Source organism: Heptranchias perlo, chromosome 39 (genome assembly GCF_035084215.1).
Source record: "Heptranchias perlo isolate sHepPer1 chromosome 39, sHepPer1.hap1, whole genome shotgun sequence".
Classification (NCBI taxonomy): domain Eukaryota; kingdom Metazoa; phylum Chordata; class Chondrichthyes; order Hexanchiformes; family Hexanchidae; genus Heptranchias; species Heptranchias perlo.
In genome coordinates, this window is record NC_090363.1 from 123176 (window position 1) to 147604 (window position 24429).

The 24429-nt window shown below is 42.0% G+C and overlaps 1 protein-coding gene across 2 annotated transcripts in view; it reads left to right on the forward strand.

Moving 5' to 3' along the window:
• The window catches only part of LOC137305031 (HEPACAM family member 2-like), a 114065-nt gene extending 96463 nt beyond the window's left edge, over window positions 1–17602 (forward strand). The window contains exons 4-5 of one of the 2 annotated variants that reach the window (XM_067973798.1): window positions 2956–3090; window positions 17098–17602. In XM_067973798.1, coding sequence (XP_067829899.1) covers window positions 2956–3090; window positions 17098–17204 — 242 coding nt within the window. In that variant the 3' untranslated portion in view covers window positions 17205–17602. Of the gene's footprint in view, window positions 1–2952; window positions 3091–17097 lie in introns of both variants that reach the window. The other variant, XM_067973797.1, reaches the window with a different exon arrangement.
• The last annotated feature ends 6827 nt before the right edge of the window (window positions 17603–24429 follow it).

Consider the following 24429-nt stretch of genomic DNA (forward strand, 5'->3'; position numbering starts at 1 on the left):
GCAATTAGGGATGGGCAATAAATGCCGGCCTCGCCAGCGACGCCCACATCCCGTGAACGAATAAAAAAAATAGAGATCTGTATATCCAAGTTTGCTGATGATACCAAGTTAGGTGGCAAAATGAATAATATAGATGGGAGGAGAGAGTTACAAAGGGACAAAGTGAGTGGGCAAAAACTGTGGCAGGGGGATTCGGCGATGGTAATGCCGTTGAATGTCAAGGGGAGGTGGTTAGACTATTTCCTTCATCGAAATCATTTATAAATATAGTGAAAAGCTGAGGCCCTAGTAGAGATTCCTGGGAAAATTGCACATCTCATTCCGCTATTTAAAAAAGTTGAAAGAGGGAAACCAGGGAATTATAGACCAGTTAGCCTAACATCTGTTGTCGGAAAATTACTGGAGTCTATAATTAAGGATAGAGGACCTAAGAAAGATCAGAGTATTTTCTAAATGGCAAGAAGCTGGAACTGTGGAGGAGCAGAGAGATTTAGGGCTCTATTTTCACACCCGCGATCGGGTGCGTTCCTGGCGGGGGGGCTACGAAAATCGGGGATTCCCGGGGTGGGTCAGGAGCCCGGCTCCAACCTGCTCCATTTCCGGGTTCCCCACTGACGCGCTGACATGCGTGCGCAGCCCCCGCATGTGGGACTCCCGCCGGCAATTAAAGCCAGCGGCAACCACTTAAGGTATTTGTCTAGGTATTTCAAGTCGTTTAGAGACCTGATTAATGTGATATTTTAGGAGGGATTGGATGTTGCAAACAACTGGGACTGTTTCCCGTACTGGGGGAAACACTCCTAGTTGAAATGGACGTGTTGCAGCCATCAGCCTGTGGCAGCTGCAAAGGTCCATTTGACAGGTGGGGGGGGGGGAAGACCCTCACTCATTGCAGGAGGCCACTCTGTCACTTTGGACAAAATTTGGCCTCCACCACCCTCCTCCTAACAACAAAATTCACCAACCTGCACACTTACCCCGGGGTCCAGACACATGTACCTACTTTGCGGACCCCCTCAGATGCACATCTCGGATGGGGGCCACCGTAGCTGCAGTCATGACCTCCTCGGAGGGTGAACAGCATCACCAGCCTCGCCGGCCACGCCGTCCACTCTGACACGTGGAGCTCCACAATACAGTGCTGTGACACACCCACCTGCACAGCAGGAGGGAGGGCAACCGCAGAGAGAGATGCGTCGCAGAGGGCACTACCCTCGCCACAGGGTCCACAGACCGAGGCTCAGCTTCCTGGACCTCTCTGAGCAGCAGTGCACACGGAGGCTGAGTCACTCGACATGTAGTCGTGGACATCTGCAGCCTCCTTCATGCCGAGCTGCTCCCGGCTGGCCCGAGCACCATCTTCTTACCTGTCGCTGTCAAAGTCACCACTGCCCTCAACAACTTCTCCTCCGCATCCTTCCAGGGTGCCACCGGGGACATCGCCGACGTCTCTCAGTCGTCTGCACATAAGAGCCCTGCAAATACACCTACACCCACTCTGCAGTGACACAATGGGTGGCATCAGTGTGGGTCTTCATTGTGATCCTCAGGAAAGGGCATTATTGCACAAACCAGACAAGATTTGCAAAGATGTGGCAGTAGTGGTGCCAATATAATATGTAATGTGAGTTGCTCAGAAATTAAATATAAGTAAAAACCATGACAAACCCTCAAACACCCTCGTGCATCCCCTTCATGCTCACGACACGTTTGCCTTACGCTGCCTACTGCACATATGTGATGCATGTCCTGTGGCTGCAGCACAGGTAGTGGCAGGTTGAGTGAGGCTGACTGTGAAAGAGATGCATGAGAGGGTGAGTATGAGATAGAGCCGTGAGATTGAATGAGGATTGGGTTGAGTGGTAGTGGCGAGGTGAGTATGTGCAGGTAAGATGAGGATGAGGTTTGAGTGGGTGTGAGGGGTGATGTGACAGAGTAATGTTGGCAGTGCAGAAGGAGATGTGGGGTGGGGGCAGTGAGTGTAGGGGAATGAGTAAGTGTACTCACTTTGGCTGACCTACTTAGGTCATTGCAGCGCCTCCTGCACTGTATGCAGGTGGGCGATATGTTGGTGGTGCAGGTGACCTCCTCTGCCACCTCGAGGCCTTCTTGGTGGCAGAGGCAGGCTGCTTCCTCCCGCCCGCCGGGGGGAAGATCTCTGTCCTCCCCCTCCTCCTCACCCCATCCAATAAGAGCTGGAGTGAGGCATCATTAAACCTGGGAGCAGCCTTCCCCCTGGGCTGCTCCATGCTGTAATTTTTCCTATTTCTTGCAGCATCAGTCAGTGGAGGACTGCCCCTTTAAATAGAGCTCCTCCAGCTGACAGACCTTACTGCGCATGTGCAGTCTGCCCGCTGCGCAGCTCAGCAGCGGGGAACCCGGAACAACAGGTAAGTGGATCCAATAAGCCTGCGATTGCGCGCGGGGCAGACTGATTTCACCGGGCGCGTTACCCTCGCGCCCAATCGACCCCCCACCGTGAACCCGCCGCCATGGTAATATCGGGCCCTTAGGGTCCAAATAAAGAAAAACTAAAAGCTAGTGGACAGGTACAAAAAATTATTAAAAAGAATAATGGAATGTTAGCCTTTATCTCAAGTTGCTTGGATACAAAATACGCACTGGAAGCATAAAAGGGAGTTTAGAAGAGACTTTCTCTGAATGTAGAATGATTTGCCAAAAGTAGTGATTGATGCAAATCCAATTACAGCATTCAAAAAGGACTGAATAATTGCCTAAAATATGTAAAAAGGTCTTGTGGGTTGGAGGGAGGACTGGAAAACGGGTTTAGTTTGGGTGAAAAGGAGGAAATGAAACTCTATAAAATACCCAAGGGGGTCTCAATTCAGCAAAGATGGGTATTAGATGGGTATGGAACATCCTCCCTCTGTGCTAAAATCTCTAGTGTTTCTGTGACAGTGCTCATTCATTACTAAATTATTCCATTCATAGCAGCACCATCAAGACCAAACCCAGCAGGCTATGGATACATAGGGTATGGCGGCTATCCGGGGTACTTAGGCTACACAATCATCATTGTGTTGTGTTACCGGTGGAAGAAGCAAGCATTGAAAGCCTCCAAGGAGAGTGGTATGTATACAGCAATAAAGCACGAACACAATGCTACGTAGAACAATTCTAACACTGCGATATTATTGGGTATGTTTATGACAGTAAGTCATTAAAAGAATATAACTAGATTATGGGTATATAACAGTAACAGATTAACAGACTGTTACCAGATGGGTATACAATGGTAACACATTAACAGATTGTTATTAGATGGGTATATAATAGTAACACATTAACAGATTGTTATTGGATGGGAATATAATGGTAACACATTAACAGATTGTTATTAGATGGGAATATAATGGTAACACATTAACAGATTGTTATTAGATGGGAATATAATAGTAACACATTAACAGATTGTTATTAGATGGGTATATAATGGTAACACATTAACAGATTGTTATTGGATGGGTATATAATGGTAACACATTAACAGATTGTTATTAGATGGGTAGATAATGGTAACACATTAACAGATTGTTATTAGATGGGAATATAATAGTAACACATTAACAGATTGTTATTAGATGGGTATATAATGGTAACACATTAACAGATTGTTATTGGATGGGAATATAATGGTAACACATTAACAGATTGTTATTAGATGGGAATATAATGGTAACACATTAACAGATTGTTATTAGATGGGAATATAATAGTAACACATTAACAGATTGTTATTAGATGGGTATATAATGGTAACACATTAACAGATTGTTATTAGATGGGTATATAATGGTAACACATTAACAGATTGTTATTGGATGGGTATATAATGGTAACACATTAACAGATTGTTATTAGATGGGTATATAATGGCAACACATTAACAGATTGTTATTAGATGGGTAGATAATGGTAACACATTAACAGATTGTTATTAGATGAGTATATAATGGTAACACATTAACAGATTGTTATTAGATGGGTATATAATAGTAACACATTATTAGATTGTTATTAGATGGGTATATAACGGCAACACATTAACAGATTGTTATTAGATGGGTAGATAATGTTAACACATTAACAGATTGTTATTAGATGAGTATATAATGGTAACACATTAACAGATTGTTATTAGATGGGAATATAATGGTAACACATTAACAGATTGTTATTAGATGGGAATATAATGGTAACACATTAACAGATTGTTATTAGATGGGTATATAATGGTAACACATTAACAGATTGTTATTAGATGGGTATATAACGGCAACACATTAACAGATTGTTATTAGATGGGTAGATAATGGTAACACACTAACAGATTGTTATTAGATGGGAATATAATGGTAACACAGTAACAGATTGTTATTAGATGGGTATATAACGGCAACACATTAACAGATTGTTATTAGATGGGTAGATAATGGTAACACATTAACAGATTATTATTAGATGGGTATATAATGGTAACACACTACAGATTGTTATTGGATGGGTATATAATATTAACACATTAACAGATTGTTATTAGATGGGTATATAATGGTAACACACTAACAGATTGTTATTAGATGGGTATATAATGGTAACACACTAACAGATTATTGTTAGATGGGTATATAATGGTAACACACTAACAGATTATTATTAGATGAGTATATAATAGTAACACACTAACAGATTATTGTTAGATGGGTATATAAAAGTAACACATTAACAGATTGTTATTAGATGGGTATATAATATTAACACATTAACAGATTGTTATTAGATGGGTATATAATGGTAACACACTAACAGATTGTTATTAGATGGGTATATAATGGTAACACACTACAGATTGTTATTGGATGGGTATATAATATTAACACATTAACAGATTGTTATTAGATGGGTATATAATGGTAACACACTACAGATTGTTATTGGATGGGTATATAATATTAACGCATTAACAGATTGTTATTAGATGGGTATATAATGGTAACACATTAACAGATTATTATTAGATGGGTATATAATGGTAACACACTACAGATTGTTATTGGATGGGTATATAATATTAACACATTAACAGATTGTTATTAGATGGGTATATAATGGTAACACATTAACAGATTATTATTAGATGGGTATATAATATTAACACATTAACAGATTGTTATTAGATGGGTATATAATGGTAACACATTAACAGATTGTTATTAGATGGGTATATAATGGTAACATACTAACAAATTGTTATTAGATGAGTATATAATAGTAACACACTAACAGATTATTGTTAGATGGGTATATAAAAGTAACACATTAACAGATTGTTATTAGATGGGTATATAATATTAACACATTAACAGATTGTTATTAGATGGGTATATAATGGTAACACACTACAGATTATTATTAGATGGGTATATAAAAGTAACACATTAACAGATTGTTATTAGATGGGTATATAATGGTAACGCATTAACAGATTGTTATTAGATGGGTATATAATATTAACACATTAACAGATTGTTATTAGATGGGTATATAATGGTAACACATTAACAGATTGTTATTAGATGGGTATATAATGGTAACACATTAACAGATTGTTATTAGATGGGTATATAATGGTAACACATTAACAGATTGTTATTAGATGGGTATATAATATTAACACATTAACAGATTGTTATTAGATGGGTATATAATGGTAACACATTAACAGATTGTTATTGGATGGGTATATAATGGTAACACACTAACAGATTGTTATTAGATGGGTATATAATGGTAACACATTAACACATTGTTATTAGATGGGTATATAATATTAACACATTAACAGATTGTTATTAGATGGGTATATAATGGTAACACATTAACAGATTGTTATTGGATGGGTATATAATGGTAACACACTAACAGATTGTTATTAGATGGGTATATAATGGTAACACATTAACAGATTGTTATTAGATGGGTATATAATATTAACGCGTTAACAGATTGTTATTAGATGGGTATATAATGATAACACATTAACAGATTGTTATTAGGTGGGTATATAATGGTAACACATTAACAGATTGTTATTAGATGGGTATATAACGGTAACACATTAACAGATTGTTATTAGATGGGTATATAATGGTAACACATTAACAGATTGTTATTAGATGGGTATATAACGGTAACACATTAACAGATTGTTATTGGATGGGTATATAACGGTAACACATTAACAGATTGTTATTAGGTGGGTATATAATGGTAACACATTAACAGATTGTTATTAGATGGGTATATAATGGTAATACACTAACATATTGTTATTAGATGGGTATATAATAGTAACACATTAACAGATTGTTATTAGATGGGTATATGATGGTAACACATTAACAGATTGTTATTAGATGGGTATATGATGGTAACACATTAACAGATTGTTATTAGATGGGTATATAATGGTAACACACTATCAGATTGTTATTAGATGGGTATATAATGGTAACACATTAACAGATTGTTATTAGATGGGTATATAATGGTAACACACTAACAGATTGTTATTAGATGGGTATATAATGGTAACACATTAACAGATTGTTATTAGATGGGTATATAATATTAACGCGTTAACAGATTGTTATTAGATGGGTATATAATGATAACACATTAACAGATTGTTATTAGGTGGGTATATAATGGTAACACATTAACAGATTGTTATTAGATGGGTATATAACGGTAACACATTAACAGATTGTTATTGGATGGGTATATAACGGTAACACATTAACAGATTGTTATTAGGTGGGTATATAATGGTAACACATTAACAGATTGTTATTAGATGGGTATATAATGGTAATACACTAACATATTGTTATTAGATGGGTATATAATGGTAACACATTAACAGATTGTTATTAGATGGGTATATGATGGTAACACATTAACAGATTGTTATTAGATGGGTATATGATGGTAACACATTAACAGATTGTTATTAGATGGGTATATGATGGTAACACATTAACAGATTGTTATTAGATGGGTATATAATGGTAACACATTAACAGATTGTTATTAGATGGGTATATGATGGTAACACATTAACAGATTGTTATTAGATGGGTATATAATGGTAACACATTAACAGATTGTTATTAGATGGGTATATAATGGTAACACATTAACAGATTGTTATTAGATGGGTATATGATGGTAACACATTAACAGATTGTTATTAGATGGGTATATGATGGTAACACATTAACAGATTGTTATTAGATGGGTATATGATGGTAACACATTAACAGATTGTTATTAGATGGGTATATAATGGTACCACATTAACAGATTGTTATTAGATGGGTATATAATGGTAACACACTATCAGATTGTTATTAGATGGGTATATAATGGTAACACATTAACAGATTGTTATTAGATGGGTATATAATGGTAACACATTAACAGATTGTTATTAGATGGGTATATAATGGTAACACACTATCAGATTGTTATTAGATGGGTCTATAATGGTAACACATCAACAGATTGTTATTAGGTGGGTATATCATGGTAACACATTAACAGATTGTTATTAGGTGGGTATATCATGGTAACACATTAACAGATTGTTATTAGATGGGTATATAATGGTAACACACTATCAGATTGTTATTAGATGGGTATATAATGGTAACACATTAACAGATTGTTATTAGATGGGTATATAATATTAACACATTAACAGATTGTTATTAGATGGGTATATAATGGTAACACACTATCAGATTGTTATTAGATGGGTCTATAATGGTAACACATTAACAGATTGTTATTAGGTGGGTATATCATGGTAACACATTAACAGATTGTTATTAGATGGGTATATAATGGTAACACACTATCAGATTGTTATTAGATGGGTATATAATGGTAACACATTAACAGATTGTTGTTAGATGGGTATATCGGAACATCGGAACAGGAGTAGGCCATTCAGCCCCTCGTGCCTGCTCCACCATTTGATAAGATCATGGCTGATCTGTGATCTAACTCCATATACCCGCCTTTGGCCCATATCCCTTAATACCTTTGGTTGCCAAAAAGCTATCTATTTCAGATTTAAATTTAGCAATTGAGCTAGTATCAATTGCCGTTTGCGGAATAGAGTTCCAAACTTCTACCACCCTTTGTGTGTCGAAATGTTTTCTAATCTCGCTCCTGAAAGGTCTGGCCCTAATTTTTAGACTGTGCCTCCTACTCCTAGAATCCCCAACCCGCGGAAATAAGAACATAAGAACATAAGAAATTGGAGCAGGAGTAGGCCAATCGGCCCCTCGAGCCTGCTCCGCCATTCAATAAGATCATGGCTGATCTGATCCCAACCACAAATCTAAAGAACACAAGAAGTCGGAGCAGGACCCGGCCACATAGCCCCTGGGCCCTCTCCGCCACCCACAGGGCATTGACCGATCCGAACTCAGCTTCATGTCCAATTTCCTGCCCGCTCCCCATAACCCCGAATTCCCTTTACTTCTAGGAAACTGTCTATTTCTGTTTTAAATTTATCTAATGATGTAGCTTCCACAGCTTCCTGGGGCAGCAAATTCCACAGACCCACCACCCTCTGAGTGAAGAAGTTTCTCCTCATCTCAGTTTTGAAAGAGCAGCCCCTTATTCTAAGATTATGCCCCCTAGTTCTAGTTTCACCCATCTTTGGGAACATCCTTACTGCATCCACCCGATCAAGACCCTTCACAATCTTATATGTTTCAATAAGATCGCCTCTCATTCTTCTGAACTCCAATGAGTAGAGTCCCAATCTACTCAACCTCTCCTCATATGTCCGCCCCCTCATCCCCGGGATTAACCGAGTGAACCTTCTTTGTACTGCCTCGAGAGCAAGTATGTCTTTTCTTAAGTATGGAGACCAAAACTGTATGCAGTATTCCAGGTGCGGTCTCACCAATACCTTATATAACTGCAGCAATACCTCCTTGTTTTTATATTCTATCCCCCTAGCAATAAAAGCCAACATTCCGTTGGCTTTCTTGATCACCTGCTGCACCTGCATACCAACTTTTTGATTTTCTTGCACTAGGACCCCCAGATCCCTTTGTACTGCAGTACTTTCCAGTCTCTCGCCATTAAGAAAATAACTTGCTCTCTGATTTTTCCTGCCAAAGTGCATAACCTCACATTTTCCAATATTATATTGCATCTGCCAAATCTCCGCCCACTCACCCAGCCTGTCTATATCCCCTTGCAGGTTTTTTATGTCCTCCTCACTCTCTACTTTCCCTCCCATCTTTGTATCATCTGCAAATTTTGATATGTTGCACTCGCTCCCCTCCTCCAAATCGTTAATATAGATTGTAAAGAGTTGGGGACCCAGCACCGACCCCTGTGGAACACCACTGGTTACTGGTTGCCAGTCCGAAAATGAACCATTTATCCCAACTCTCTGCTTCCTGTTCGATAACCAATCCTCCACCCATGCCAGAATATTACCCCCAATCCCGTGATTTTTTATCTTAAGTAATAATCTTTTATGTGGCACCTTGTCGAATGCCTTCTGGAAGTCTAAATACACTATGTCCACTGGTTCCCCTTTATCCACCCTATACGTTATATCCTCAAAGAACTCAAGCAAATTTGTCAGACATGACTTCCCCTTCATAAAGCCATGCTGACTTTGTCCTATTAAATTATGCTTATCTAAATGTTCCGTTACTGTCTCCTTAATAATAGACTCCAAAATTTTACCCACCACAGATGTTAAGCTAACTGGCCTATAATTTCCAGCCTTCTGCCTACTACCCTTTTTAAATAACGGTGTTACATTAGCAGTTTTCCAATCTGCCGGGACCTCTCCTGAGTCCAGGGAATTTTGGAAAACTATCACCAAAGCATCCACAATCCCTACTGCCACTTCCCTCAAGACCCTAGGATGGAAGCCATCAGGTCCAGGGGATTTATCCGCCTTGAGTCCCATTAATTTACTGAGTACCATCTCCTGAGTGATTTTAATCGTATTTAGCTCCTCCCCCCCTAGAGCCCCCTGTTTGTCCAGTGTTGGGATATTCTTAGTGTCCTCTACTGTAAAGACTGAAACAAAATATTTGTTCAGCATTTTTGCCATCTCCATGTTTCCCACCATTAATTTCCCGGTCTCATCCTCTAAAGGACCTACGTTTGCCTTAGCCACCCTTTTTCTTTTTATATAACTATAGAAACTCTTGCTATCTGTTTTTATATTTTTTACTAATTTCTTTTCATAATCTAACTTCCCTTTCTTAATCAATCCTTTAGTTACTTTTTGCTGTCTTTTGAAGAATTCCCAATCTTCTATCCTCCCACTAAGTTTGGCTACCTTATATGTCCTTGTTTTTAGTCGGATACTATCCTTGATTTCTTTACTTAGCCACGGATGGCTGTCATTTCTTTTACACCCTTTTTTCCTCAGTGGAATATATTTATTTTGAAAGTTGTAAAATAACTCCCTAAATGAACACCACTGCTCATGTACCGTCTTACCCTTTAATCTATTTTCCCAGTCCACTTTAATCAATTCCGCTCTCATACCATCATAGACTCCTTTATTCAAGCTCAGTACGCTTGTTTGAGAATCAACCTTCTCACCCTCTAATTGGATATGGAATTCAACCATGTTGTGGTCGCTCGTTCCAAGGGGATCCTTAACTAGGACATTATTAATTAATCCTGACTCATTACACAGGACCAGGTCCAAGGTTGCCTGCCCCCTTGTAGGATCAGTTACATACTGCTCAAGAAATCCATCCCTGATGCACTCAATGAACTCGTCCTCAAGGCTGCTCTGCCCAATTTGATTTGTCCAGTTAATATGATAATTAAAATCCCCCATAATTATGGCTGTTCCCTTATTACATGCCCCGACTATCTCCTGATTAATACTTCTTCCAGCAGAGTTGCAACTATTAGGAGGCCTATATACTACGCCCACTAATGTTTTTTTTCCCTTATTATTCCTTATCTCCACCCAAACTGTTTCATTATCTTGATGCTTTGTCCCAATATCATTTTTCTGTATTACAGTGATTCCTTCCTTTATTAACATAGCCACCCCACCTCCCCTTCCTTCCTGCCTGTCCTTCCTGATTGTTAAATACCCTGGCATATTTAATTCCCAGTCGTTGTCACCCTGCAGCCATGTTTCTGTAATGGCCACAAGATCATACCCATACGTAGTTATTTGTGCCGTTAACTCGTCCATTTTATTACGAATGCTACGTGCATTCAGATAAAGAACTTTCAAATCTGTTTTGTGACGCTTAGTTCCTGCTTTTTCCTTTTTTAACACTTTACCTATTACTCCATACCTTCTGTCCCTTCCTGTTACGCTTTCCTCTCTCTCCCTGCTCAGGTTCCCAACCCCCTGCCACTTTAGTTTAAACCCTCCCCAACAGCACTAGCAAACACTCCTCCTAGGACAGCGGTCCCGGCCCTGCCCAGGTGCAGACCGTCCGGTTTGTACTGGTCCCACCTCCCCCAGAACCGTTTCCAGTGTCCCAGGAATTTGAATCCCTCCCCCTTGCACCATTCCTCTAGCCACGTATTCATTTGAAATATCCTCCTATTTCTACTCTGACTAGCACGTGGCACTGGCAGCAATCCTGAGATTACTACCTTTGAGGTCCTATTTTTTAATTTACCTCCTAACTCCCTATATTCCGCTTTTAGGACCTCATCCCCTTTTTTACCTATATCGTTGGTGCCTATGTGCACCACGACAGCTGGCTGTTCGCCCTCCCCCTCCAAAATGTTCTGTAGCCGCTCCGAGACATCCTTGATCCTTGCACCAGGGAGGCAACACACCATCCTGGAGTCTCGGTTGCGGCCGCAGAAACGCCTGTCTATTCCCCTTACAATTGAGTCCCCTATCACTATAGCTCTGCCACTCTTTTTCCTGCCCTCCTGTGCAGCAGAGCCAGCCACGGTGCCATGAACCTGGCCGCTGTCACCTTCCCCTGGTGAGCCATCTCCCACAACAGTATCCAAAACGGTATACCTGTTTGAGAGGGGGATGGCCACAGGGGACCCCTGCACTACCTGCCTGCACCTCTTACTCTTCCTGGTGGTCACCCATTCACTTCCTGCCTGTACTGCCTTTACCTGCGGTGTGACCAACTCGCTAAACGTGCTATCCACGAGTTTCTCTGCATCGCGGATGCTCCACAGTGAGTCCACCCGCAGCTCCAGCTCCGAGATACGATCGGTCAGTAGCTGCAGGTGGACACACTTCCCGCACACATGGTCGGCAGGGACACTGGTAGTGTCCATGACTTCCCACATCTTGCAGGAGGAGCATATCACGGGTGCGAGGTCTGCTGCCATGACTTGCCTTAGCTGAGTTACCCCTTTTAAATTACGTTGAAATTAGAAAATGTTAACTATACTAGGGACCTAGGTTCACTAAAAAAAAACACTATCTGCTATAAAACCTGCAGATCTTCCCTTTCTTATTACTTTACTTACAGTAAAATGGTAGAAATACTCACCTGAACCTACTCACCAATCAGCTGCCTCCCCTGTGCCGCGTCACTTTCTGACTGGTGACGTCACCCCGAACTGCCGCTGGTCTCAGAGTCTCGCTCTCAGAGTAAGCTCTGGTCTCGCTCTCTCCGCGCTGTTTATATCCCCGCTCTGGTCTCGCTCTCTCCCGCCGCTCACCGACTGAACTCTCGCTCTCTCCGCGCTGTTTTTATCCCCGCTCTGGTCTCGCTCTCTCCTGCCGCTCACCGCTCTCAGGTCCACTACCGCTCTGCAGGAAAAGCAAGGCAAAGCAGCACCTCCTTCCCCCACTTCACCAAACTCCCACACGTACCGAACTCTCAGCACACTGTGTTCTCTATCCTTCCTATCTGTTCCCCTTAATATCTTATAAACTTCGATCAGATCACCCCTTAACCTTTGAAACTCCCGAGAATACAACCCCAATTGGTGTAATCTCTCCTCGTAACTTAACCCTTCATTCTAGTAAACCTACGCTGCACTCCCTCTAAGGCCAATATGTCCTTCCGTAGGTGCGGTGCCCAGAACTGCTCACAGTACTCCAGGTGCGGTCTAACCAGGGTTTTGTATAGCTGCAGCATAACTTCTTCCCCCTTGTATTCTAGTCTGCGAGAGCATTCCATTAGCCTTATTGATTATTTTCTGCACCTGTTCATGACACTTCAATGATCTATGTGCCTGAACCCCTAAGTCCCTTTGGACATGCACTGTTTTTAACTTTTTACCATTTAGAAAGTACCCTGTTCTATCCTTTTTTGATCCAAAGTGGGTGACCTCACATTTGTCGACATTGAATTCCATTTGCCACAGTTTTGCCCATTTGCCTAATCTATCAATTTCCCTTTGTAATTTAATGTTTTCATCTGCACTGCTTACAATGCCACCAATCTTTGTGTCATCGGCAAACTTCGATATGAGACTTTCTATGCCTTCATCTAAGTCGTTAATAAATATTGTGAATAATTGAGGCCCCAAGATAGATCCCTGTGGGACTCCACTAGTCACATCCTGCCAATGTGAGTACCTACCCATTATTCCTACTCTCTGTCGCCTTTCGCTCAGCTAACTTCCTAACCAAGTCCGTACTTTTCCCTCGATTCCATGGGCTTCTATCTTAGCTAACAGTCTCTTATGTGGGACCTTATCAAATGCCTTCTGGAAGTCCATATAAATAACATCCATTGACATTCCCCTGTCCACTACTTTAGTCACCTCTTCAAAAAATTCAGTCAGGTTTGTCAGGCACGACCTACCTTTCACAAATTCATGCTGACTCTCTCTGATCAACTGAAAATTCTTGAGGTGTTCAGTCACCCTATCCTTAATTATAGACTCCAGCATTTTCCCCACAACAGATGTTAGGCTAACTGGTCTATAATTCCCTGATTTCCCTCTCTCTCCTTTCTTAAAAGGGAACACATTAACTAATTGTTATTAGATGGGTATATAACGGTAACACATTAACTAATTGTTATTAGATGGGTGTATGACGGTAACACAGTAACAGATTGTTATTAGATGGGTATATAACGGTAACACATTAACAGATTGTTCTTTGATGGGTATATAATGGTTATACATTAACAGATTGTTTTTGGATGGGTATATAACGGGATGGGTATATAATGGGTATAACAGTCTAACCTCAATCATCAGTAAAGTGATGGAAGGTGTCATCGACAGTGCTATCAGGCGGCACTTACTCACCAATAACCTGCTCACCGATGCTCAGTTTGGGTTCCACCAGGACCACTCGGCTCCAGACCTCATTACAGCCTTGGTCCAAACATGGACAAAAGAGCTGAATTCCAGAGGTGAGGTGAGAGTGGCTGTCCTTGACTTCAAGGCGGCATTTGACCGAGTGTGGCACAAAGGATCCCTAGTAAAATTGAAGTCAATGGGAATCAGGGGAAAATTCTCCAGTGGCTGGAGTCATACCTAGCACAAAGGAAGATGGCAGTGGTTGTTGGAGGCCAATCATCTCAGCCCCAGGACATTGCTGCAGGAGTTCCTCAGAGCAGTGTCCTAGGCCCAACCATCTTCAGCTGCTTCATCAATGACCTTCCCTCCATCATAAGGTCAGAAATGGGGATGTTCGCTGATGATTCCACAGTGTTCAGTTCCATTCGCAACCCCTCAAATAATGAAGCAGTCCGAGCCCGCATGCAGCAAGACCTGGACAACATCAAGGCTTGGGCTCATAAGTGGCAAGTAACATTCGCGCCAGATAAGTGCCAAGCAATGACCATCTCCAACAAGAGAGAGTCTAACCACCTCCCCTTGACATTCAACGGCATTACCATCGCTGAATCCCCCACCATCAACATCCTGGGGGTCACCATTGACCAGAAACGCGACTGGACCAGCCATATAAATGCTGTGACTACAAGAGCAGGTCAGAGGCTGGGTATTCTGTGGTGAGTGACTCACCTCCTGACTCCCCAAAGCCTTTCCACCATCTGCAAGGCACAAGTCAGGAGTGTGATGGAATACTCTCCACTTGCCTGGATGAGAGCAACTCCAACAACACTCAAGAAGCTCGACACCATCCAGGACCAAGCAGCCCGTTTGATTGGCACCCCATCCACCACCCTAAACATTCACTTCCTTCACCACCGGCGCACAGTGGCTGCAGTGTGTACCATCCACAGGATGCACTGCAGCAACTCGCCAAGACTTCTTCGACAGCACCTCCCAAACCCGCGACCTCTACCACCTAGAAGGACAAGGGCAGCAGGCACATGGGAACACCACCACCTGCACGTTCCCCTGCAAGTCACACACCATCCTGACTTGGAAATATATCGCCGTTCCTTCATCGTCGCTGGGTCAAAATCCTGGAACTCCCTTCCTAACAGCACTGTGGGAGAACCTTCACCACACGGACTGCAGCTCTTCAGGAAGGCAGCTCACCACCACCTTCTCAAGGGCAATTAGGGATCGACAATAAATGCCAGCCTCGCCAGCGACGCCAACATCTCATGAACGAATAAAAAAAAATAGCGGTAACATATTAATAGATTGTTATTAGATGGGTATATAACAGTAAAACATTAACAGATTGTTATTAGATGGGTATATAATGGTAACACATTAACAGATTGTTATTAGATGGGAATATAACGGTAACACATTAACAGATTGTTATTAGATGGGAATATAATGGTAACACATTAACAGATTGTTATTAGATGGGTATATAACGGTAACACATTAACAGATTGTTATTAGATGGGAATATAATGGTAACACATTAACAGATTGTTATTAGATGGGTATATAATAGTAACACATTAACAGATTGTTATTAGATGGGTATATAACGGTAACACATTAACAGATTGTTATTAGATGGGAATATAATGGTAACACATTAACAGATTGTTATTAGATGGGTATATAATAGTAACACATTAACAGATTGTTATTAGATGGGTATATGATGGTAACACATTAACAGATTGTTATTAGATGGGTATATAATGGTAACACATTAACAGATTGTTATTAGATGGGTATATAATGGTAACACATTAACAGATTGTTATTAGATGGGAATATAATAGTAACACATTAACAGATTGTTATTAGATGGGTATATAATGGTAACACATTAACAGATTGTTATTAGATGGGAATATAATGGTAACACATTAACAGATTGTTATTAGATGGGTATATAATGGTAACACATTAACAGATTGTTATTAGATGGGTCTATAACGGTAACACATTAACAGATTGTTATTAGATGAGTATATAATGGTAACACACTATCAGATTGTTATTAGATGGGTATATAATGGTAACACATTAACAGATTGTTATTAGATGGGTATATAATGGTAACACATTAACAGATTGTTATTAGATGGGAATATAATGGTAACACATTAACAGATTGTTATTAGATGGGTATATAATGGTAACACATTAACAGATTGTTATTAGATGGGTATATAATGGTAACACATTAACAGATTGTTATTAGATGGGTCTATAACGGTAACACATTAACAGATTGTTATTAGATGGGTATATAATAGTAACACATTAAAAGATTGTTATTAGATGGGTATATAACTCACACTTGCAGGACTTAAGCACATAATGTAGACTGACACTTTACAGCTGCACTATTGGAGGTGTCGTCTTTCAGATAAGATGCTAAACCAAAGCCTGGCATTTGGGGTGGGTGTGAAATATCTGGGGAGTTCTGCCCTGTGTCCTGGCCAATATCTATCCCTCAACGAGCATCACCAAAACTAAATTATCTGGTCATTTATCTCATTGCTGTTTGTGGCACCTTGCTGTGTGCAAATTGGCTGCCCTGTTCCCTATATTACAACTGTAGCTGCACTTCAAATTATTTGTTTGGCAGTGAAGTGCTTTGGTATGTCCTGAGGTCATGAAATTTGCTACATAAATGTAAGCTCTTTCTTTTCTTTAATGAATTAATTGAATAGTTCTATCTGCCATCTAATATTTATCTGCTTTTTGTTTCAGATGCAATTTATGAAAACAGCCAAGTTAGTAAAAAGCAGTCACTAACTAATCCAGCTGAGACCAGGATTATGTGCAACATGCGAAAGAACGACAGAAGGGGAAGATAATGTATCATTAATCAGAAAGTATCTTCAACTGCAAATTGGCATAGCAACATATCTGAACAGAGTTTGGGAATATGTGGGTTTAATGCTACTCTGGTACATTTGCTGTGTGTTAGTCAGCACATTAATGTGATATTCACGAGTCAGTTTGGTGATACTCGGGGTTTCGTTTCATTCTGCTACAGTTATTGTAACCAAATTGTTTGATAGTTTATTTTAAAACAGCGAGTAGAGAACTTCGATACAGACACATTATCCTAAGATCAAGCACTATATGTACAATAAATAAAGCTGCAACGGGTCTCATCTATCATGATGTTTGATTGTGTATGTTTCTGCTTAGCAGCATAAGGACTACATCCTTTAAAAATAAAGTACCCAATAAAATTATGGACATCTGACACCAGTTGAGAGACTCCTTATTGACACTGTGCACATCTGTATTGTTTGTGACATTCTGCACATGTGCACATTTAGTCACACTGTGCACATCTGTACTGTTAGTGACATTCTGCACATGTGCACATTTAGTCACACTGTGCACATCTGTACTGTTGTGACATTCTGCATGTGTACATTTTGTCACACTTTGCACATCTGTACTGTTAGTGACATGTGCACATGTATATATTTAGTCACACTGTGCACATCTGTACATTTAGTCACACGGTGCACATCTGTACATTTAGTCACACTGTGCACATCTGTACATTTAGTGACATTGTGCACATCTGAAAGTATACTAGCATTATGTACATCTATAGGCTTACTGGCATTGTGTACACCTGTACATTAGTGACATTCTGTACATCTGTACATTTAGTGTAATTGTGTACTATCTGTATAGTTAATAACATTGTGTACATCTGTAAACTTACTGGCATTGTGCACAACTACATGTTTACCAGCATTGTGCACACATACATTTAGTGGCATTGTGCACATTTGTACATTTATTACACTGTGTACATCTCTACATTTAGTGATATTGTGCACATCTGTACATTTAGTGACATTATGCACATGTGTAGGCTTACTGTCAATGTGTACGTCTGTACCTTCAGTGACATTATAGAAAAATTTACGGCGTGGAAGGAGGCCGTTCAGCCCATCGTTTCTGTGCCGGTCGAAAAACAGCTACCGCTTTTCAGCACCTGGTCCGCAGCCTTGTAGGTTACGGCACTTCAAGTGCATATCCAAGTACTTTTTAAATGCGATGGAGGGTTTCTGCCTCCACCACCTTTCAGGCAGTGAGTTCCAGACCCCCACCACCCTCTGGGTGAAAACATTTCTCCTCAGCTCCTCTCTAATCTTTCAACCAATCACTTTAAATCTATGTCCCCTGGTTATTGACCTCTCCGCTAAGGGAACTAGATTCTTCCTATCCACTCTATCTAGGCCCCTCACAATTTTATACACCTCAATTAAATCTCCCCTCAGCCTCCTCTGTTCCAAAGAAAACAACCCCAGCCTATCCAATCTTTCCTCATAGGTAAAATTCTCCAGTCCAGGCAACATCCTCGTAAATCCCCTCTATACTCTCTCTAGTGCAATCACATCCTTCCTGTAATGTGGTGACCAGAACTGTACACAGTACTCAAGCTGTGGCCTAACTAGTGTTTTATACAGTTCTAACATAACCTCCCTGCTCCTATATTCTATGCTTCGGCTAATAAACGAAGGTCAGATAATAAAGGCACATTGTACACATCTGCACATTTAGTGACATTGTGTACATCTTTACACTTAGTGCACATCTTTACACTAGTGTTTGCAACCATCTTCAGCCAGAAGTGCTGAGTGGATGATCCATCTCGGCCTCCTCCCGATATCCCCACCATCACGGAAGCCAGTCTTCGGCCAATTCGATTCACTCCATGTGATATCAAGAAATGGCTGAGTGCACTGGATACAGCAAAGGCTATGGGCCCCGACAACATCCCGGCTGCAGTGCTGAAGACTTGTGCTCCAGAACTAGCTGCGCCTCCAGCCAAGCTGTTCCAGTACAGCTACAACACTGGCATCTATCCGACAATGTGGAAAGTTGCCCAGCTTTGTCCTGTCCACAAAAAGCAGGACAAATCCAATCCGGCCAATTACCGCCCCATCAGTCTACTCTCAATCATCAGCAAAGTGATGGAAGGTGTCGTCGACAGTGCTATCAAGTGGCACTTATTCACCAATAACCTGCTCACCGATGCTCAGTTTGGGTTCCGCCAGGACCACTCGGCTCCAGACCTCATTACAGCCTTGGTCCAAACATGGACAAAAGAGCTGAATTCCAGAGGTGAGGTGAGAGTGACTGCCCTTGACATCAAGGCAGCATTTGATCGAGTGTGGCACCAAGCAGCCCGAGTAAAATTGACGTCAATGGGAATCAGGGGGAAAACTCTCCAGTGGCTGGAGTCATACCTAGCACAAAGGAAGATGGCAGTGGTTGTCGGAGGCCAATCATCTCAGCCCCAGGACATTGCTGCAGGAGTTCCTCAGGGCAGTGTCCTAGGCCCAACCATCTTCAGCTGCTTCATCAATGACCTTCCCTCCATCATAAGGTCAGAAATGAGGATGTTCACTGATGATTCCACAGTGTTCAGTTCCATTCGCAACCCCTCAAATAATGAAGCAGTCCGAGCCCGCATGCAGCAAGACCTGGACAACATCAAGGCTTGGGCTCATAAGTGGCAAGTAACATTCGCGCCAGATAAGTGCCAGGCAATGACCATCTCCAACAAGAGAGAGTCTAAGCACCTCCCCTTGACATTCAACAGCATTACCATCACCGAATCCCCCACCATCAACATCCTGGGGGTCATCATTGACCAGAAACACGACTGGACCAGCCACATAAATACTGTGGCTACAAGAGCAGGTCAGAGGCTGGGTATTCTGTGGCGAGTGACTCACCTCCTGACTATCCAAAGCCTTTCCACCATCTACAAGGCACAAGTCAGGAGTGTGATGGAATACTCTCCACTTGCCTGGATGAGTGCAACTCCAACAACACTCAAGAAGCTCGACACCATACAGGATAAAGCAGCCCGCTTGATTGGCACCCCATCCACCACCCTAAACATTCACTCCCTTCACCACCGGTGCACAGTGGCTGCAGTGTGTACCATCCACAGGATGCACTGCAGCAACTTACCAAGGCTTCTTTGACAGCACCTCCCAAACCCGCGACCTCTACCATCTAGAAGGACAAGAGCAGCAGGGTCATGGGAACAACACCACCTGCACGTTCCCCTCCAAGTCACACACCATCCTGACTTGGAAATATATCGCCGTTCCTTCATCGTCGCTGGGTCAAAATCCTGGAACTCCCTTCCTAACAGCACTGTGGGAGAACCTTCACCACACGGACTACAGCCGTTCAAGAAGGCGGCTCACCACCACCTTCTCAAGGGCAATAAATGCTGGACTTATCAGCGATGCCCACATCCCATGAATGAACAAAATTTCTTTCTCTTCTCTCCTCTTCTGAAGCCCCTGATCCAGGTCCACACACATTCTGCCTATCTGAAATGTCCCCCACTGTCATCTGACTCAGTAAAGACAAGGGCCCAAAGTCAGGATATTCCAAGTCCTTTGGTAGCTAACTCGAACGGCCAGTGCAGGCTTGTGAGTCTGAACAGGCAAGGGATCATTTGGTAAAGTGCCATGGGCAGCTTGGAGCTTGAATGTATAGTATTGTGGGTAAAGCTGTCGGTTTGCACCTCTGACTTCACAGAGACTCCAACCCAGCAGTTCAGGGGCTACCTCCTAGAGCTCTCTCCCCCACATCAGCGAACGCTGCACAGGCCTGAGGTGGAGCCTGGGCCTTTCCTGCTCTGTGTGGGGGCTCAGTATCACGCCAAGTGAGATCAGCGAACGCTGCACAGGCCTGAGGTGGAGCCTGGGCCTTTCCTGCTCTGTGTGTGGGGGCTCAGTATCACGCCAAGTGAGATCAGCGAACGCTGCACAGGCCTGAGGTGGAGCCTGGGCCTTTCCTACTCTGTGTGTAGGGGCTCAGTATCACGCCAAGTGAGATCAGCGAATGCAGCACAGGCCTGAGGTGGAGCCTGGGCCATTAGAAACATAGAAACACAGAAAATGGGAGCAGGAGTAGACCATTCGGCCCTTCGAGCCTGCTCCGCCATTCAGTATGATCATGGCTGATCCTCTATCTCAATACCATATTCCCGCTCTCTCCCCATTACCCTTGATGCCTTTTGTGTCTAGAAATCTATCTAGCTCCTTCTTAAATATATTCAGTGACTTGGCCTCCACAGCCTTCTGTGGTAGAGAATTCCACAGGTTCACCACCCTCTGAGTGAAGAAATTTCTCCTCATCTCAGTCCTAAATGTCCTACCCTGTATCCTGAGACTGTGACCCCTCATTCTGGACTCCCCCCCCAGCCAGGGGAAACATCCTCCCTGCATCCAGTCTGTCTCGCCCTGTCAGAATTTTATACGTTTCAATGGGATCCCCTCTCATTCTTCTAAACTCAAATGAATACAGGCCAAGTCGACCCGATTGCCTTCCTAACTGCTTGCTGCACCTGCATGTTTGCTTTCAGTGACTGCTGTACAAGGACACCCAGGTCCCTTTGTACATCAACATTTCCCAATCTATCACCATTTAAATAATACTCCACCTTTCTGTTTTTCCTTCCGAAGTGGATAACTTCACATTTATCTACATTATACTGAATCTGCCATGTATTTGCCCACTCACTCAACTTGTCTAAATCATCTTGAAGCCTCTTTGCATCCTCCTCACAACTCACAATCCCACCTAGTTTTGTGTCGTCAGCAAACTTGGAAATATTACATTTGGTTCCCTCATCCAAATCATTGATATATATTGTGAATAGCTGGGGCCCAAGCACTGATCCCTGCAGTACCCCACTAGTCACTGCCTGCCACCCCGAGAAATACTTATTTATTCCTACTCTCTGTTTCCTGTCTGTTAACCAATTTTCAATCCATGCCAGTATATTCCCCCCAATCCCATGTGCTTTAATTTTGCACACTAACCTCTTATGTGGGACTTTATCAGAGGCCTTCTGAAAATCCAAATACACCACATCCACTGGTTCTCCCTTATCTATTCTACCAGTTACATCCTCAAAAAACTACAGTAGGTTTGTCAAACATGATTTCCCTTTCATAAATGCATGTTGACTTTGTCCAATCCCGTTGATATTTTCTAAGTGTCCTGTTATCACATCCTTTATAATAGACTCTAGCATTTTCCCTACTACTGATGTTAGGCTAACCGGTCTCACTAGTCCCTTCGTTCCCTTGCATTTCTGGGAAGTTATTTGTGTCCTCTTCCGTGAAGACAAAACCAAAGAATTTGTTTAATTGTTCAATTGCTCTGCCATTTCCTTGTTCCCCATTATAAATTCTCCCGTTTCTGACTGTAAGGGACCTACATTTGTCTTAGAATCATAGAATCATAGAAGTTTACAACATGGAAACAGGCCCTTCGGCCCAACATGTCCATGTCGCCCAGTTTATACCACTAAGCTAGTCCCAATTGCCTGCACTTGGCCCATATCCCTCTATACCCATCTTACCCATGTAACTGTCCAAATGCTTTTTAAAAGACAAAATCGTACCCGCTTCTACTACTGCCTCTGGCAGCTCGTTCCAGACACTCACCACCCTTTGAGTGAAAAAATTGCCCCTCTGGACCCTTTTGTATCTCTCCCCTCTCACCTTAAATCTATGCCCCCTCGTTATAGACTCCCCTACCTTTGGGAAAAGATTTTGACTATCTACCTTATCTATGCCCCTCATTATTTTATAGACTTCTATAAGATCACCCCTCAACTTCCTACTCTCCAGGGAAAAAAGTCTCAGCCTATCCAACCTCTCCCTATAAGTCAGACCATCAAGTCCCGGTAGCATCCTAGTAAATCTTTTCTGCACTCTTTCTAGTTTAATAATATCCTTTCTATAATAGGGTGACCAGAACTGTACACAGTATTCCAAGTGTGGCCTTACTAATGTCTTGTACAACTTCAACAAGACATCCCAACTCCTGTATTCAATGTTCTGACCAATGAAACCAAGCATGCTGAATGCCTTCTTCACCACCCTATCCACCTGTGACTCCACTTTCAAGGAGCTATGAACCTGTACTCCTAGATCTCTTTGTTCTATAACTCTCCCCAACGCCCTACCATTAACGGAGTAGGTCCTGGCCCGATTCGATCTACCAAAATGCATCACCTCACATTTATCTAAATTAAACTCCATCTGCCATTCATCGGCCCACTGGCCCAATTGATCAAGATCCCGTTGCAATCCTAGATAACCTTCCTCACTGTCCACAATGCCACCAATCTTGGTGTCATCTGCAAACTTACTAACCATGCCTCCTAAATTCTCATCCAAATCATTAATGTAAATAACAAATAACAGGCGGACCCAGCACCGATCCCTGAGGCACACCGCTGGTCACAGGCTTCCAGTTTGAAAAACAACCCTCTACAACCACCCTCTGTCTTCTGTCGTCAATCCAATTTTGTATCCAATTGGATACCTTACCTTGGATCCCGTGAGATTTAACCTTATGTAACAACCTACCATGCGGTACCTTGTCAAAGGCTTTGCTAAAGTCCATGCAGACCACGTCTACTGCACAGCCCTCATCTATCTTCTTGGTTATCCCTTCAAAAAACTCAATCAAATTCGTGAGGCATGATTTTCCACTCACAAAACCATGCTGACTGTTCCGAATCAGTCCCTGCCTCTCCAAATGCCTGTCGATCCTGTCTCTCAGAATACCCTCTAACAACTTATCCACTACAGATGTCAGGCTCACCGGTCTGTAGTTCCCAGGCTTTTCCCTGCCGCCCTTCTTAAACAAAGGCACAACATTTGCTACCCTCCAATCTTCAGGCACCTCACCTATAGCTGTCGATGATTCAAATATCTCTGCTAGGGGACCCGCAATTTCCTCCCTAACCTCCCATAACGTCCTGGGATACATTTCATCAGGTCCCGGAAATTTATCTACCTTGATGCGCGTTAAGACTTCCAGCACCTCCCTCTCTGTAATATGTACACTCCTCAAGACATCACTATTTATTTCCCCAAGTTCCCTAACATCCATGCCTTTCTTAACCGTAAATACCGATGTGAAATATTAATTTAGGATCTCACCCATCTCTTGTGGTTCCGCACATAGATGACCTTGTTGATCCTTAAGAGGCTTGAGCTGCCAGTCCTACCCCTC